Source organism: Ceratotherium simum, chromosome X (assembly GCF_057802395.1).
Source record: "Ceratotherium simum simum isolate JZ-2026a chromosome X, ASM5780239v1, whole genome shotgun sequence".
NCBI lineage: Eukaryota > Metazoa > Chordata > Mammalia > Perissodactyla > Rhinocerotidae > Ceratotherium > Ceratotherium simum.
Window position 1 is genome coordinate 75668310 of NC_141940.1, and position 15765 is coordinate 75684074.

The window sequence follows — 15765 nt, forward strand, 5'->3', positions numbered from 1 at the left end:
CCTTCCCCAAGTTAAGCAGGAAGGAAACAGCACAGGAGACAAGTGTACATTTAGAACAAAGTAGAAATGGTATAAATATTATCAATATAAAAATTATCAATGTAGGGGCCGGCCCTGTGGCTTAGCGGTTAAGTGCACGCGCTCCGCTGCTGGCGGCCGGGTTGGGATCCCGGGCGCCCACCGACACACCACTTGTCCCGCCATGTTGAGGCCGCGTCCCACATGCAGCAACTAGAAGGATGTGCAACTATGACATACAACTGTCTACTGGGGCTTTGGGGGAAAAACAAAAAAATAAAATTATAAAAAAAAATTATCAATGTAAAAATTAAAGTACAGATGGCAAAAGTTGGGAGTAAATCTGAAGGAAAGGGTAAGGGAGGATCATTTTTGACACCTCTCGCCCTTATTTAAAAATTTTTCACTAAAAATTATGATAATAATGGCCAGAAAGGAAATGCAGAGTGGAAATTTTCTTTGGCCGAAGCTTTATTAATAATCACAGCATGGATGGACATTGAGGGTATTATGCAAAGTGAAATAAGTCAGAGGGAGAATGTCAAATACAGTATGATCTCACTCATTAAGTAGTAGATAATAACAACAACAAACAAACACATAGAGACAGATTGGATTGGTGGTTACCAGAGGGGAAGAGGGGAGGGAGGAGGGCGAAAGGGATAATTAGGCACATGTGTGTGGTTATGGGTTGTAATTAATATTTGGGTGGTGAACATGATGTAATCTATGCAGAAATAGAAGTAGAATGATGTACACCTGAAATTTATACAATGTTATAAACCAATGTTACTGCAATAAACAAAAAATTAAAAAAAAAAAAAAAACCTAAAACAACATGGTCATTAAAAGGAATGAATGAATGGATGAATAAATAAACAGACTAGAAAGGAAAAAAAATAATCACAGTGATATTGTTGTTTATTTCAAACATACAGTATGAATTTAGGAATAAACTGCAGGAGTTAGAAACACAAACTTCACCTGAAGTGAGCTCAAAGAATTCTGAATGATTCTGAACCATTACAAATTTACTCTAAAAAAAGAATGCGTCTTGCTGAAGCTGCATGTTGTTGAGGGCTGTCTATATAAGTGGGAATTCTCAAACTTAACTTTCATGTACAACACAATGTTTACTAAAGGATAGGTAACAAAATCATGCTAATTTGAAAAGTTGAAAAGCAATAAACTTAACATCATTGTTTCTTTATAAATATTGTTCACTGAAGAGCCAAGTAGTATACTATAATTACATTTTCTTTCTTGTATAAATTTTTGTTTTATCCTGGTGTTTGTAATTGACTTTATCTTCCTTTCATTTTTTAACTTATTTTCATCATATTCTCAATAATTTTCTTCAAACTCTGCATCATATTAGGTATTCTAACCAGTTACTTTTTTTTCAGAGTTCTTCCTCCTGGAATCAGAGGTCATCTTCCTGCTTCTATGTGGATTGGTTGGTCAGTAGGCCAGATACACAGTTTTCATCATCCTGGAACTTCAAGGTTTTCCTAGGTATGTTCTACTGTTTACACTTTCTTGGGGTAGTCCCACATTTGGTGGAGCACATCCTCAAGGAATTTCCCAATAAAAAAGTGTGTGGGAGCTTAATTTTATGAGTCCTTGACAGTCTGAATATGTCTTTTTTTTTTTCTACTATCATACTTGTAGTTTTGTTGGTATAGAATTATTGGTTGAAAACATTGTCTCATGATTATTTCACGGTATTGCTTCATTGTCTTCTAAAATGCAAAGCTTTTTGATAAGAAGTCTAAGGTTAATCTGATTCTTATTCCTTTGTATGTGACCTGATTTTTACTCTGAAAGCTTTTAGGATCTCCTCTTTCTCTTTAATGTTTTAAGATTTTATCATACTGTGATTAGGCATGGGGCTCCTTTTCAGTCCTTGGGAGAACATTTATTGTACTCTTTCAATTTAGAGACTCATCAGACAGAGAAAGACAAGTAACATATGATTTCACTCATATGTGGAAGATAAATAAACAAATACATAGATAAGGAGACCAGATTGGTGGTTACTAGAGGGGAAGGGAGTAGGGGAGGGCTAAAGGGGTAAAAGGGTACATTTGTATGGTGACGGATGGAAACTAGACTTTTGATGGTGAAGACGATGCAGTCTATACAGAAGCCAAAATTTAATGATGTACACCTGAAATTTACACAATGTTATAAACCAATGTGACCTCAATAAAATTAAAAAATAAATAAAAATTAAAAAACAAAAAAACAATTTAGAGACTCATGTCCTTTGGCTCTGGGAAAAATCTTTTGAATTATTTCTCTGATAATTTTCTGCCTCTACACTTTCTCTCCTCTTATGTTATCCTTATTATTTGGACGATGTGTCTCTTGGATTGATTCTTTTATGCCTCTTATTTTTTTTCTCCTATGTTTTCTTTACCTTTGTCTTTTCATTCTCCTGTCTGGGAGATTTTCTTGACTTGTCCACCAATTCCTCCATTGATTTTTTTTTTTAATTTGAGAATATATTTTTAAATTCCAGGAGCTCTCTCATTCTCTGATTTTTTTCCTTATTAATCTGCTTTTATTTTCTAAATCCATTCTTCTTGAATCACTCTGAAAAGACAAATCAGAGTTTAAGTTCACTTCCAATTCCCTGAATTTTTACTGTTTCTTCCAAAATGATCTTTTTTTTTTCCTGTTTATCTGTTCTCTATATTTAGTGTTGGAAACATTCATCATGTGTCTGGGGTTCCTTGATTTTCCATTCATATTTTATTATAGGGCATTAAGAATCTGGTTAAGAATAAATAAAATCAACAAGGATGAAGGAAAGCCAAAAATGAAATACAAACAGAAACAAATAAACTATATTTCAAATGAATAACATAACTTCACTGAAGAGGAAAATAAAGAACCAACCTAAGTAACTTTTAAACACAGCATTTTGACTTGTATACCCTCAAGCTAAAGACAAAAAGGAAATATAAGCAAATTTCAAACTCTAGTTAGCTGGTTTGATTTTGCAGTGGTATGATTTATCATCTCCAAAACTACTTTACGTGGGTTCTAGGATTGAGTACATAAGTAAATATATTGTGGAAAATGGGAGCCAAGATTTTCACTGTTAAAGAAGGGAGTTACAAATATGAAAAGAAAGATGGTTAGAATGAACCACGTGGTGCTGGATTGGAATTGGAGGTATCAGTATGGTTTTTAATGTACCTCTATATGTCTATATCTGCATTTAGTCTAGCTCCATCCTCTGAGAGCTATGTGTGTATTGGTTTTGTACCATCGTCCATTAAAAATGAAGAAACGGCCAGTTTCCGGGCTGGAGCAAAGAGAATACAAGATGAGCCTGGAACATCTTGGTATGCCAAAAAGTAAGGACATGCTCAAAGAATGTTGGGGACATGTCCAAAAGACACAGGAGCCACTTTGAAGGGGCTCCTACTGGTCAAATCCGGGACAATTTGAGTATCAAAATAAATAATGCAAGTAACAGAATATAACCCACAAAATAAATAAGAATTCAAGTGTCTATGCTGATATAAATAAATTAATGCATAAATGGAGACAGAAAAGCTCTTCCTTATAGTAGAACACCAACTAATAAATGTAGAAGAAATGTTGGAATTAGAAAATTGCTGTTGGGCAACCACCATAGTAATGATTGTTTCAGGCAAGAATCATCAATGAATGCTAAAACTAGTGGGTAAAAGTTTGATGAGAAACAGGATATTTACATAGTCTCAAAGTATCTCCTCACAAGACAGTTATTAATACAAAGGGAAATGTAGCAACTTTACAGTGGACAGACTTGGCAAACGCCACTTTACCCAGGTGATTAAAGTGAACATTATCAGTAATGGGACAAATAGACATCACACACCTGATGATATGAGGCAGTGAGAAGGATAAAACATCACCTCTGTAGTATGTTTGATAAGAATGCATAACTCAAATCTAATCCTGAGGAAACATCAGGCAAATTAAAAGTAAGGAGTATTCATTCTACAAAATAAATGGTCTGTCCTCTCCAAAAATGTCAAGGCCATGTCAAGAAAGAGAAAGAAAGATGAGGGAACTGACCCAGATTAAAGGAGATTGGATTGGATCCTGGACCCGCAAATAATTTATTTTGCTATAAATATATTAGTGAGTCAATTGGTGAATTCTGAATCAGGCTTATAGATTTGACAATAGCATTATACCAATGTTAATTTCATGATTTTGATGAGTATACTGTGGTTATGTAAGGGAATGTCTTTGTTCTTAAGAAATTGACACTTAAGTATTTAAGAGAAGAGCTGGCCCCATGGCTTAGCCGTTAACAGCGTGTGCTCTGCTACTGGCAGCCCGGATTTGGATCGCAGGGGCACACCAACGCACCGCTTGTCCGGCCATGCTGAGGCTGCGTCCCACATACAGCAACTAGAAGGATGTGCAACTATGACATACAACTATCTACTGGGGCTTTGGGGAGAAAAAGGGAAAAAAAGGAGGAGGATTGGCAATAGATGTTACCTCAGGGCAGTCTTCCTCAGCGAAAAAAAAAAAGAGGAGGATTGGCATGGATATTAGCTCAGGGTTGATCTTCCTCACAAAAAAAAAAAGTATTTAAGAGAAAAGGGGCATCATGCCTGCAACTTCTTCTCAAATCGTTTAAAAATTATGTATAGATAGATAGATAGATAGATAGATAGATAGATAGATAGACAGAGACAGATAAGTAGATATAGACAGGTAGATAAGATGAGACAAAGCAAATATGATAAAATGTTAACACTTTTGGGAATGTGAGTGAAGGGTATACAGGAATTCTTTTAGTATTTCTGCAACTTTTCTGTAAATCTGAAGTAATTCAAAAATAAAAATTTTAAAAATCTGGTTGGGAGCTGGTGAAAGGGGATTGTTGGCTGGCAGGCTTCAGTTTAGGATGACTGAGTGATAAGCTGGACAATATACTAGGAAACCCCAAAATGTCAGAATATGAAGGTATTTTTTTCTGGAGTTTATCAATTTCTTTAGAGAAAAATGCTCCAATTTTTTGGTCAAAGGGTAGACTGACTGCCGAGAATGAGAGTGAAGAAGTTGTTGGAGGGTGACAGGGTAGTAGAGCTCAAATACTGGTACATGTCTTCCCTGCCTAAGTTCTAAACCAACTGATAAATGAGACAAAGGAGAAAGGCATATGGACAGCAAAATATCATCTTTATACCCACAAAGCTGAAATTAGAACATGGCATACATTAAGGCCAAATTTGTTTCCTAATACTGAAGCCCAGAATTAGAGACGTTTACCTACTCAGTTGTCTGCAGTGCTGGACCATCCCAGGCCTCACCATAAGGGCAGGGCCTGTTCTTCTAAGGTGGCTGCATGGTGGAGACCCATTGAGAGTATACCTCCTCTGTGGGCAGGCCCCTCCCAAGAAAAGGAGGAGAGGAAGGGGCTAGACTTACTTGCCTGGTTTCTCCTTCCAAAATCACCAATTAGAGTTGTGAGAAGAGGACAGTAGTGGTTAGGAAATTCCTTCTCCTAGAAACCAGGAGTGGAGAGTTACTTCCTACAGAGAGGGGTTAGCTCTTCTGTATACAAACTTTCAACACCCCTGTCTTCAGCCTCACTTTCCACATCTACCCAGCATCAAAACTGACATATTTTAACAACAATATTGAGGGACAGCAAGAGAAGATCCCAAAGAGTACAGAGAAGGCATAAGCAAAGAAGTGGGAGGAAAACTCAGTCACATGAAGCTGTATCATATAGCTCACAGAGTAATCAAGTGTCAAGAAAGAAGGGATTGTCAGCAATGTGAGAGGCTGCTGGAAGATGAATGTTGGAAAAAAGCCTTTGGATTGTGAGTCTAAACTGGGGTATCAGGATTACTGGGAAGATGGTGGCATAGGAAGGCTCTGAACTCACCTCTTCCCATGGACACAAAAATTTACAACTACACTTGGAACAATTACCCCAGAGAGAGAACCGGAAACTGGATAAAAAGAACCCCCATAACAAGGGACAGTGCTGACTGAGGTGGAAGAGGCAGAAATACCTTTTTGGAGAGGAAAAAACCACATTCCAGCCACAGTGCTTCATGGCTGGGAGCAATCTTAAGGTACAAAGCTTTTCCTGGAGGAGCAGGGGGTCTGATGGGAGAGATTTGCCACAATAAGCAGCTTTTGAACTCAGCATGACTGAGACAACTGCCATAATATCTGGCTTTGCTGGCTGTTAAAAACAACAGGGAATACCCGCAGAAAAGCTATCGAACATAAGAGAAAGAAAAGCCTGCTCTTAAAGGGCCCATGCACAAATCCACCCATTTCAGACAGCAACACAAACTCACCAGAAAGAAAGGTGCACAGTCCTTTGGTGAAAGAGACTCACTCGATAGGCTCTTGGCACATCTCAGTGAGGCAGGAGGTGGCTGGGCCCACCTCCCCAGGCAGTGAAACATTGGCAGCAGCCATTATTGTGACCTAGTACAGGTATGTTGACACTGACACTGGCAGCTGCCATGGGAGTTCCTCCTCTGGCATGTTAGCACAGGGGTTTGCCCTGCCTGCTAGAGCACTGATTTAATCCAGCTCAGCCAAGACAGCCAGTCTGCACTAGGGACTGGCCACGCCCACCAGCAAGCCTTCAGGCAACTTGTGGACCCACATATGTGGGGTGTGTGGGACATCTGCAGTGGGGCAACTGGGTCCCACGTCGCTGGGGTGGAGTGTGCACACAGGGCAGGATTGCATTGAAGGGGTGTGTAGGCCGACAAATGGCGGAGCTTGTCAACTGCAGCAGACTTGTGCTTCTCAAACAGCCACATAGGGGATCTGCCACACCTTCCAACACCTGAAACAATTGTGTGCTGCCATGCCTGTGGCTGGCCCCACCCAGCTGCACTCCTAAGAGAGCTGACAACTGCAGAAGTTGTGTGGCCCTGAGGCCAGCAACCAGACATACTGGGGGCCTACTCACTTAACAGCAAAACAGCAGCAGGTATGCGCTATTAGACCTTGCAGCCAACTGTGATGGGGCTCCCCCCTGCCCAATACAGTGACTAAAGGGACTGTAGCAGCCACACACAGCTGAAGCTTACAACCAGCCAGCCAAGGGGACAGCTTAGCCTTCCCATGCACCTGCAGCAAAAGCAACCCTGCCACAACAGAAGGACACACATAGCCCACACAGGGGACACTCCTGGAACATTTGGAACTGGTGACGAGAGGGAAGCACATTGCTGGGCCTCATAAGGCATCTCCAAGATCAGGAGATGTAGCTGACCTACATAATACATAGATATAAGCACAGAAAAAGAGGAAAAATGAGGAGACAAAGGAATATGTTCCAAATAAGGGAACAGAACAAATCTTCAGAAAAAGAACTAAATGAAACAGAGGTAAACAATCTACCTGATAAAGAGTACAAACTAATAGGCATAAGGATGCTACTGATCTTGGGAGAAGAATAGATAAACACAGTGAGAACTTCAGCAAAGAATTGGAAAATAAAAAGGCCAATCAGAAATGAAGAATACAATAAAGGAAATGAAAAATTCACTAGAGGGAGTCAATAGCAGAGTAGATGATACAGAAGAGTGGATCAGTGAGCAGGATGAAAGACTAAAAGAAATCACCCAAGCTGAACAGAAAAAAGAATTAAAAAGAACAAGGACAGTCTAAGGGACCTCTGGGATAACAACAAGCACATTAACATCCATATTATATTATGTATCATATATTATATAATATATATTATCTAGTGTCCCAGAAGGAGAAGAGAGACACAACGAGCAGAGAATCTATCTGAAGAATAATAGCTGAAAACTTCCTAACCTAAGGAAGCAAACAGACATCCAGGTACAGGAAGCACAGAGAGCACCAAACAAGATAAACCCAAAGATGCCCACACCAAGACACGTTATGATTAAAATGTCAAGAATTAAAGATAAAGAGAGAATCCAAAAAGCTGCAAGAGAAAGGCCACAAGTTACATACAGAGGAAACCCCATAAGGCTATCAGTTGACTTCTCAGCAGAAACCTTACAGGCTAGAAGGGAGTGGCATGATATATTTGAAGTGCTGAAAGGAAAAAAACCTAAAGCCAAGAATACTCTACTCGGCAGGTTATCATTCAGAATGGAAGGAGAGATAAAGAATCTTCCAGACAAGTAAAAATTTAAGCAGTTCACCACCACTAAACTGGCCTTATAAGAAATGCTAAAGGGACTTTTTTAAGTGGAAAAGAAAGGACCACAAATAGGAATAAGACAATTATCAAAGAAAAAAAAATCACTGGTAAAGGCAAACATACAGTAAAGGTAGCAGATCAGCCAGCTATGAAGCTAATATGAAGTTCAAAGTACAAAAGTACTAAAATTATCTATTTCCATGATGAGAAGTTAAGGGATACACAGACACAAAAATGAGGTTACATATGATATCAAAAACATAACATGTGGGTGGAGGGGTGTAAAAGAGTAGGGCTTTCAGTAAGGGGTCAAACGTGAGAGACCATCAACTTAATATAGATTGCTATTTATATAGATTTCTATATATGAACCTCATGATAACCACAAAGCAGAAGCCTATAATAAATACATAAAAAATTAACAGAAAGGAACCCAAACATAATACTAAAGAAAGTCATCAAACTACAAGGTAAGAGAGCAAGAGAGGAAGAAAGGAACAGAGAACTATTAAAACACCCAGAAAAAACATAACAAAATGGCAATAAGTACATTCTTATCAATAGCTACTTAAAATGTCAGTGGACTAAATGCCCCAATCAAAAGACGTATGGTGGCTGAATGGATAAAAAACAAGACTCATATGTATGCTGCATACAAGAGACACACTTCAGACCTAAAGACACTCACAAGCTGAAAGTGAAAGGATGGAAATAGATACTCCATGCAAATGGCAATGAAAAGAAAGCTGGGGTAGCAATACTCATATCAGACAAAATAGACTTTAAAACAAAAACTGTAACAAGAGACAAAGAAGGGCACTACATAATGATAAAGGGATCAATCCAATAAGAGGACATAACACTTGTAAATATATGTACACCCAACATAGGAGCACCTAAATATATAAAGCAATTATTAACAGGCATGAAAGGAGAAATTGACAGTAACATAATAATAGTAGAGGACTTTAAGACTCCACTTACATTGATGGATAGATCATCCAAAGACAAGATCAATAAGGAATCATTGGCTGTAAATGATACATTAGACCAGATGGACTTAGCAGATATATACAGAACATTCCATCCAAAAACTGCAGAATACATATTCTTTTTGAATGGACATGGAACATTCTCCAGGATAGATCACATATTAGGCCACAAAACAAGTCTCAATAAATTTAAGAATATTGAAATAATACCAAGCATCTTTTCTGACCACAATGGCGTAAAACTAGAAATCAACTACAAGAAGAAAACTGGAAAAGCCACAAACATGTGGAGATTACACAAAATGCTACTGAACAACTATCGGGTAAATGAAGAAATCAAAGGAGAAATCAAAAAATACCTGGAGACAAATGAAAATACGACATGGCAGAATTTATGGAATACAGCAAAAGCGGTCCTAAGAGGGAAGTTTATATTAATACAGGCCTACCTCAATAAACAAGAAAAACAAGAAAAACGTCAACTAACAATCTAATAGTGCACCTAAAGGAACTAGGAAAAAAAGAACAAAAAAGACCAAAATCAGTAGAAGGAAGGAAATGATAAAAATGAAATGAATGAAATAGAGACCAAAAAAAAAAAAAAAAGAAAAAAATCAATGAAACTAAGAGCTGATTCTTTGAAAGATAAACAAAATTGACAAACCTTTAGCTAGACTCACTAAGAAAAAAGAGAGAAGGCTCAAATAAATAAAATCAGAAGGAAAGAGGAGAAATTACAACAGACACCTCAAAAATACAAAAGATTATACGAGAATACTATGAAAAGCTGTGTGTCAATAAATTGGATAACCTAGAAGAAATGGATAAATTCATAGAATCATACAACCTTCCAAAACTGAATCAAGAAGAAATAGAGATTTTGAATAGAACAATCATCAGTAAGGAGATCTAAACAGTAATCAAAAGCCTCCCAAAAAATAAATGTCCAGGACTAGACAGCTTCCCTGGTGAATTCTACCAAAGACTCTAAGACTTAATACCTATCCATCTCAAACTCTTTCAAAAAGTTGAGAAGGAGGGGAAGCCTCCTATTTCATTCTAGGAGGCCAACATTACCCTGATACCAAAACCAGACAAGGACAACATAAAAGGAGAAAATTACAGGCCAATATGATTGATCAATATTGATGCAAAATTCCTCAACAAAATACTAGCAAATCAAATACAACAGTACATTAAAAAGATCATACAACATGATCAAGTGGGATTTATCCCAGGGATACAGGGATGGTTCAACATCCACAAATCAATCAACGTGATACACTACATTAACAAAGTGAAGAATAAAAATCACATGATCATCTCATTAGAAGCAGAGAAAACATTTGACAAGATACAGCATCCATTTATGACAAAAACTCTGAATAAAATGGGTCTAGAAGGAAAGTACCTCAACATAATAAAGCCCATATATGACAAACCCACTGCTAATATCATACTCATGGAAAAAAACTGAAAGCTATCCCTCTAAGAACAGGAACCTGGGAAGGATGCCCACTTTCACCACTCTTAATTAACATAGTATTGGAAGTCCTGGCCAGAGCAATCAGGCAAGAAAAAGAAATAAAAGGGATCCAAATTGGAAAGGAAGAAGTGAAACTCTCACTGTTTGCAGATGACATGATTTTATATATAGAAAACCCTAAAGAATCTACAAAAAATGATTAGATATAATCAACGAATACATAAAGTTGCAGGATAAAAATCAACATACAAAAATCAGTTGTGTTTCTACACACAACAAAGTAGCAGAAAAAGAAATTAAGAATACAATCCCATTTACAATGGCAACAAAAAGAATAACATACCTAGGAATAGATTTAACCAAAGAGGTGAAAGACCTGTACCCTGAAACCTATAAACCATTGTTGAGGGGCCTACCCATTGGTGTAGTGGTTAAGTTAGTGGGCTCCACTTCAGCAGCTCAGTGTTCACAAGTTTGAATCCCAAGCAAGGACCTAAACTTATCAAGACAGGCTGTGGCAGCATCCCATATACAAAATAGAGGAAGATGGGCACAGATGTTAGCTCAGGGCTAATCTTCCTCAGCAAAAAAGAGGGAGATTGGCAACAGATGTTAGCTCAGGGCGGATCTTCCTCACCAAGGGAAAAAGAAAACATTGTTGAAAGAAATTGAAGAAGACACAAAGAAATGGAAAGATAATCCGTGCTCATGGATTAGGGATACTCCCTAAAGCAATCTACAGATTCAATGCAATTTCTATCAAATTTCCAATGACATTTTTCACACAAATAGAACAAGGAATCCTAAAGTTTATATAGAACAACGAAAGACCTCAAATAGTCAAAGGAATTCTGAGAAAAAAGAATAAAGCTGGAAGTATCACAGTTCCTGGTTTCAAAATCTACTACAAAGCTATAGTTATCAAAACAGCATGGTACTGGCACAAAAACAGACACACAGATCAATGGAACAGAATCAAGAGCCCAGAAATAAAACCAGACATCTATGGACAGCTAATTTTCAACAAGGGAGCCAAGAACATACAATGGAGAAAGGAAAGTTTCTTCAACAAATGGTTTTGGGAAAACTGGTCAGCCGCATGCAAAAAAATGAAAGTAGACCATTGTCTTACACCATATGCAAAAGTTAACTCAAAATGGATTAAAGACTTGAATGTAAGACCTGAAACCATAAAACTTCTAGAAGAAAACACAGGAAGTACGCTCTTCGACGTCGGTCTTAGCAGCATGTTTTCAAATACCATGTCTGACCAGGCAAGGGAAACAATAGAAAAAATAAACAAATGGGACTACATCAAACTAAAAAGCTTCTGCACAGCAAAGGAAACCATCAACAAAATGAAAAGACAACTTAACAATTGGGAGAAAGTATTTCCAAACCATATATCTGATAAGGGATTAGTGTCCCAAAAATATAAAGAACTCATACATTTCAAGAACAAAAAAACTAACAACCCAATTAAAAAATTGACAGGGGCTGGCCCCGTGGCTTAGTGGTTAAGTGCGCACGCTCCGCTACTGGGGGCCCGGGTTCAGATCCCGGGCGCGCACTGACGCACTGCTTGTCCGGCCATGCTGAGGCTGCGTCCCACATACAGCAACTAGAAGGATGTGCAACTATTACATTTGGGGAGAAAAAGGAGAGGATTGGCAATAGATGTTAGCTCATGGCTGGTCATCCTCAGCAAAAAGAGGAGGATTGGCATGCATGTTAGCTCAGGGCTGATCCTCCTCACACACATACAAAAAAGGACAAAAAATCTGAATGGAAATTTCTCCAAAGAAGATATACAGATGACCAACAGGCACATGAAAAGATGTTCAATATCACTAATTATTCGGGAAATACAAATCAAAACTACAATGAGATATCACCTCACGCCCATCAGAATGGCTATAATTAACATGACAGGAAATAACCAGTGTTGGAGAGGATGTGGTGAAAAGGGAACTATCATACGCTGCTGGTGGGAATGCAAACTGGTGCAGCCACTATGGAAAATAGTATGGAGATTTCTCAAAGAATTAAGAATAGAACTACCATATGATCCAGCTATTCCATTACTGAATATTTATCCAAAGAACATGAAAACATGAATGTGTAAAGATATATGCACCCCTATGCTAATTGCAGCATTATTCACAATAGCCAAGACTTGGAAACAACCTAGGTGTCCATCAAAAGACGAATGGATAAAGAAGATGTGGTATATATACACAATGGAATACCACTCAGCTATAAAAAAAGATGAAATCCTGCCATTTGTGACAACATGGATGGGCCTTGAGGATATTATGCTAAACAAAATAAGTCAGAGGGGGAAAGCCAAATACCATATGATCTCACTTATAAATAGAAGATAAAAACAACAACAAACAAACACATAGAGACAGAGATTGGATTGTTGGTTCCCAGAGGGGAAGGGGGAGGGATAAGGGCAAAAAAGGGTGATTCTCACACGTGGTATGGTGATGGACCGTAATTAGTCTTTGGGTCGTGAACATGATGTAATCTATACAGAAATTGAAATATAATGATGTATACCTGAAATTTATATAATGTTATAGACCAATGTTACCACAATAAAAAAAAGAAAAAAGAAAGTAAAAGAAAAAATAATAAACTAGGGCATCAGTCTTATATGTGGAGAGAGGTGATGGCAGAAGCCCCACTGAAGGGGTCAAAGGGGATTGATTTCCCTCCTTGTGTCTTCCTCCTTTACCCTCAAAAGCATCCTACACATGCCCTGCCTCCTCCCACTAAAGGTACAGGCTTCCTTATCCTCGCCACCACGCACTTTTTAGCTCTTCTCTCAGTTCTAGCTCTGGATCTGTTCAGCATTGTGATGATGCAAAGGAAGGATGTAGTAAGGGTCTCTTGTGCTAGCAGGCCAGCTCTCACCTCAGCACTGGTCACATGCCAGCTTTGCCCAGGCAGAACTTTTCCCATGCTGGGTACTGAGAAAAACTGAGAACTGCTTTACCTAGGCCAGAATAGGGTTGTCCCCACTCCCAAAGAGTTGGGTTTGAGTTCATATGGACCTTCAGTACACCCACCTGGCAGAGGCTGTGTAGAAGCAGCATGGCAGAGAGGAAAGAGCATTGGCTCTGAAATCATATGTGGGTTCAAACATACCTCTGCTATTTACCACATGAATGACATTGGGCAAGTTACTTAACTTTAACTTTTAAATTTTCTGAGCTTTAGTTTCCCCAACTATATAGTGGGAATAGCATCTATTCATTCACTAACATTTACTGAGTATCTACTAAATGACTAGAACTGTAAACAACACAGGCATGTCCTCCCAGAGCTTATAGTCTAATAGGAAAGCAGACATTGCCAAAACAATCACAACATATGTTAAATGCTAAGGGAATGCACAGAAGGAGGACTTAACCTTGTACAGATGGAATGGACTTATTAAGCTCTTTGGAGTTAACCAGTTAAAAATGAGAGTAAAGGAAGAGTATCCCAGTAGGCGCGGAGTGGGGGTGGGGGGAGTCAATGTACAGAAGCTCAGAAATGAGAGAGAATATGATTCTTTAAAGAAGGTGAAATAACTTAAGCATCATTTGAGAATAGAGTGTAAAGGGGAGAGAGATAAAGGTGGAGAGATAGGAAGGGGCTAGATCTTAGTGGGCCTTGAGGTAAAGTTAAAGATTTTGAACTTTTTTCACAGTGCAGAGAGCAAGGTAAGAATTTTTTTTAAGCAGAGGTACTGAAAGTAATGTCATCAAAAAAAGACAGAGTAAGGAATACCAGAAATTCTTTCCTCCATAAAATCAACAAGAACACTAGCAGAAATTATCAGAATTAACTTTTTTAGAACTTCAGAAATTAACTGAAACTTTTTAGCAATTAAAAGATTGTTTATTCAAGAAAAAGGCTTAATCTCAGTAACGACAGCATACTTTGTGGCATTTTAAATTGCTGCATTACCATACTCTCTTCCCAGCTCATCAGTAGCTTCAAAAACTGATAGGCCACAATCACAGTGAAACCAGAAGTCTGGCAGGTATTGGAAAGATCAGAACAGAGTTGGAGCTCTATTCTCTAAAATATAACATTTTTCTATACTATTGAAATTAAGTAGATATTAATCTGAAGTAGATTGTTTTATATTAACTTGTGAATTATAATCCCCAGGGCAAAAAGTAAGACAATAACCCAAAACTATAGTAAAAGAGATGATGAGGGAATTAAAATCGTACACTGAAAATATCTGTTTAATATAAAAGAAGGCAGTAATGGAGGACTAGATGAACACAAATGACATAAGATGCATGTGGAACAAATAGCAAAATGGCAGGTATAAATCCTACCTTATTAGTACATACATTGAATGCAAATGGTTTAAACACTTCAAAGACAGAGATTTGCAGAACGGATAAAAAGAAACAGGATGCGACTATGCTCTGTTTATAAGAGACACACTTTACATTCAAAAACACAAATAAGTTGAAAGTAAATTGATGGAAAAAGATATACCATGCAAAGAGTAAACAAAAGAGATCTGGAGTGGCTATGTCAATATCACACACAATAGATAAGACAAAAATTGTTACTAACGACAAAGAGGGATATTTTATAATGATAAAAGAGTCAATCCATCAAGAAGATAGAACCATTATAAACATACACACCTAAAAATAAAGCCCCAAAATACATGAGCAAAAACTGACAGAACTGAAGAAACAGACAATTCAACAATACTAGCTGGAGACTTCAATACCCCACTTTCAATTATGTATAGAACAACTATATAGAAGATGAAAAAGGAAATAGAAGACTTGAACAATACTATGCACCAACTACAGCTTATAGAACATTCCACACAACAAGAAGAGCAGAATACACATTTATCTCAAGTGAACACAGAATATTCACCAGGATAGACCATAATGTTATAATGTAAAAAAATCTCAATAAATTTAAAAGTATAGAAATAATACATTATATGTTCTACAACCACAAAAGAATGAAGTTAGTAATTAATAACAGAAAGAACTTTGGTAAATTCACAAATATGTGCAAATTAAATAACACAGTTCTAAATAACCAATGGGCCA

General features: G+C 37.7%; 1 protein-coding gene across 1 annotated transcript in view; it reads right to left on the reverse strand.

The window, feature by feature from the left end:
* Positions 1-2548: 2548 nt before the first annotated feature.
* The window catches only part of YIPF6 (Yip1 domain family member 6), a 146623-nt gene continuing 133406 nt past the window's right edge, over positions 2549-15765 (reverse strand). Inside the window, exon 7 of the mRNA XM_087426889.1 lies at positions 2549-2616. Coding sequence (XP_087283015.1) covers positions 2612-2616 — 5 coding nt within the window. The 3' untranslated portion in view covers positions 2549-2611. The remainder of the gene's footprint in view (positions 2617-15765) is intronic.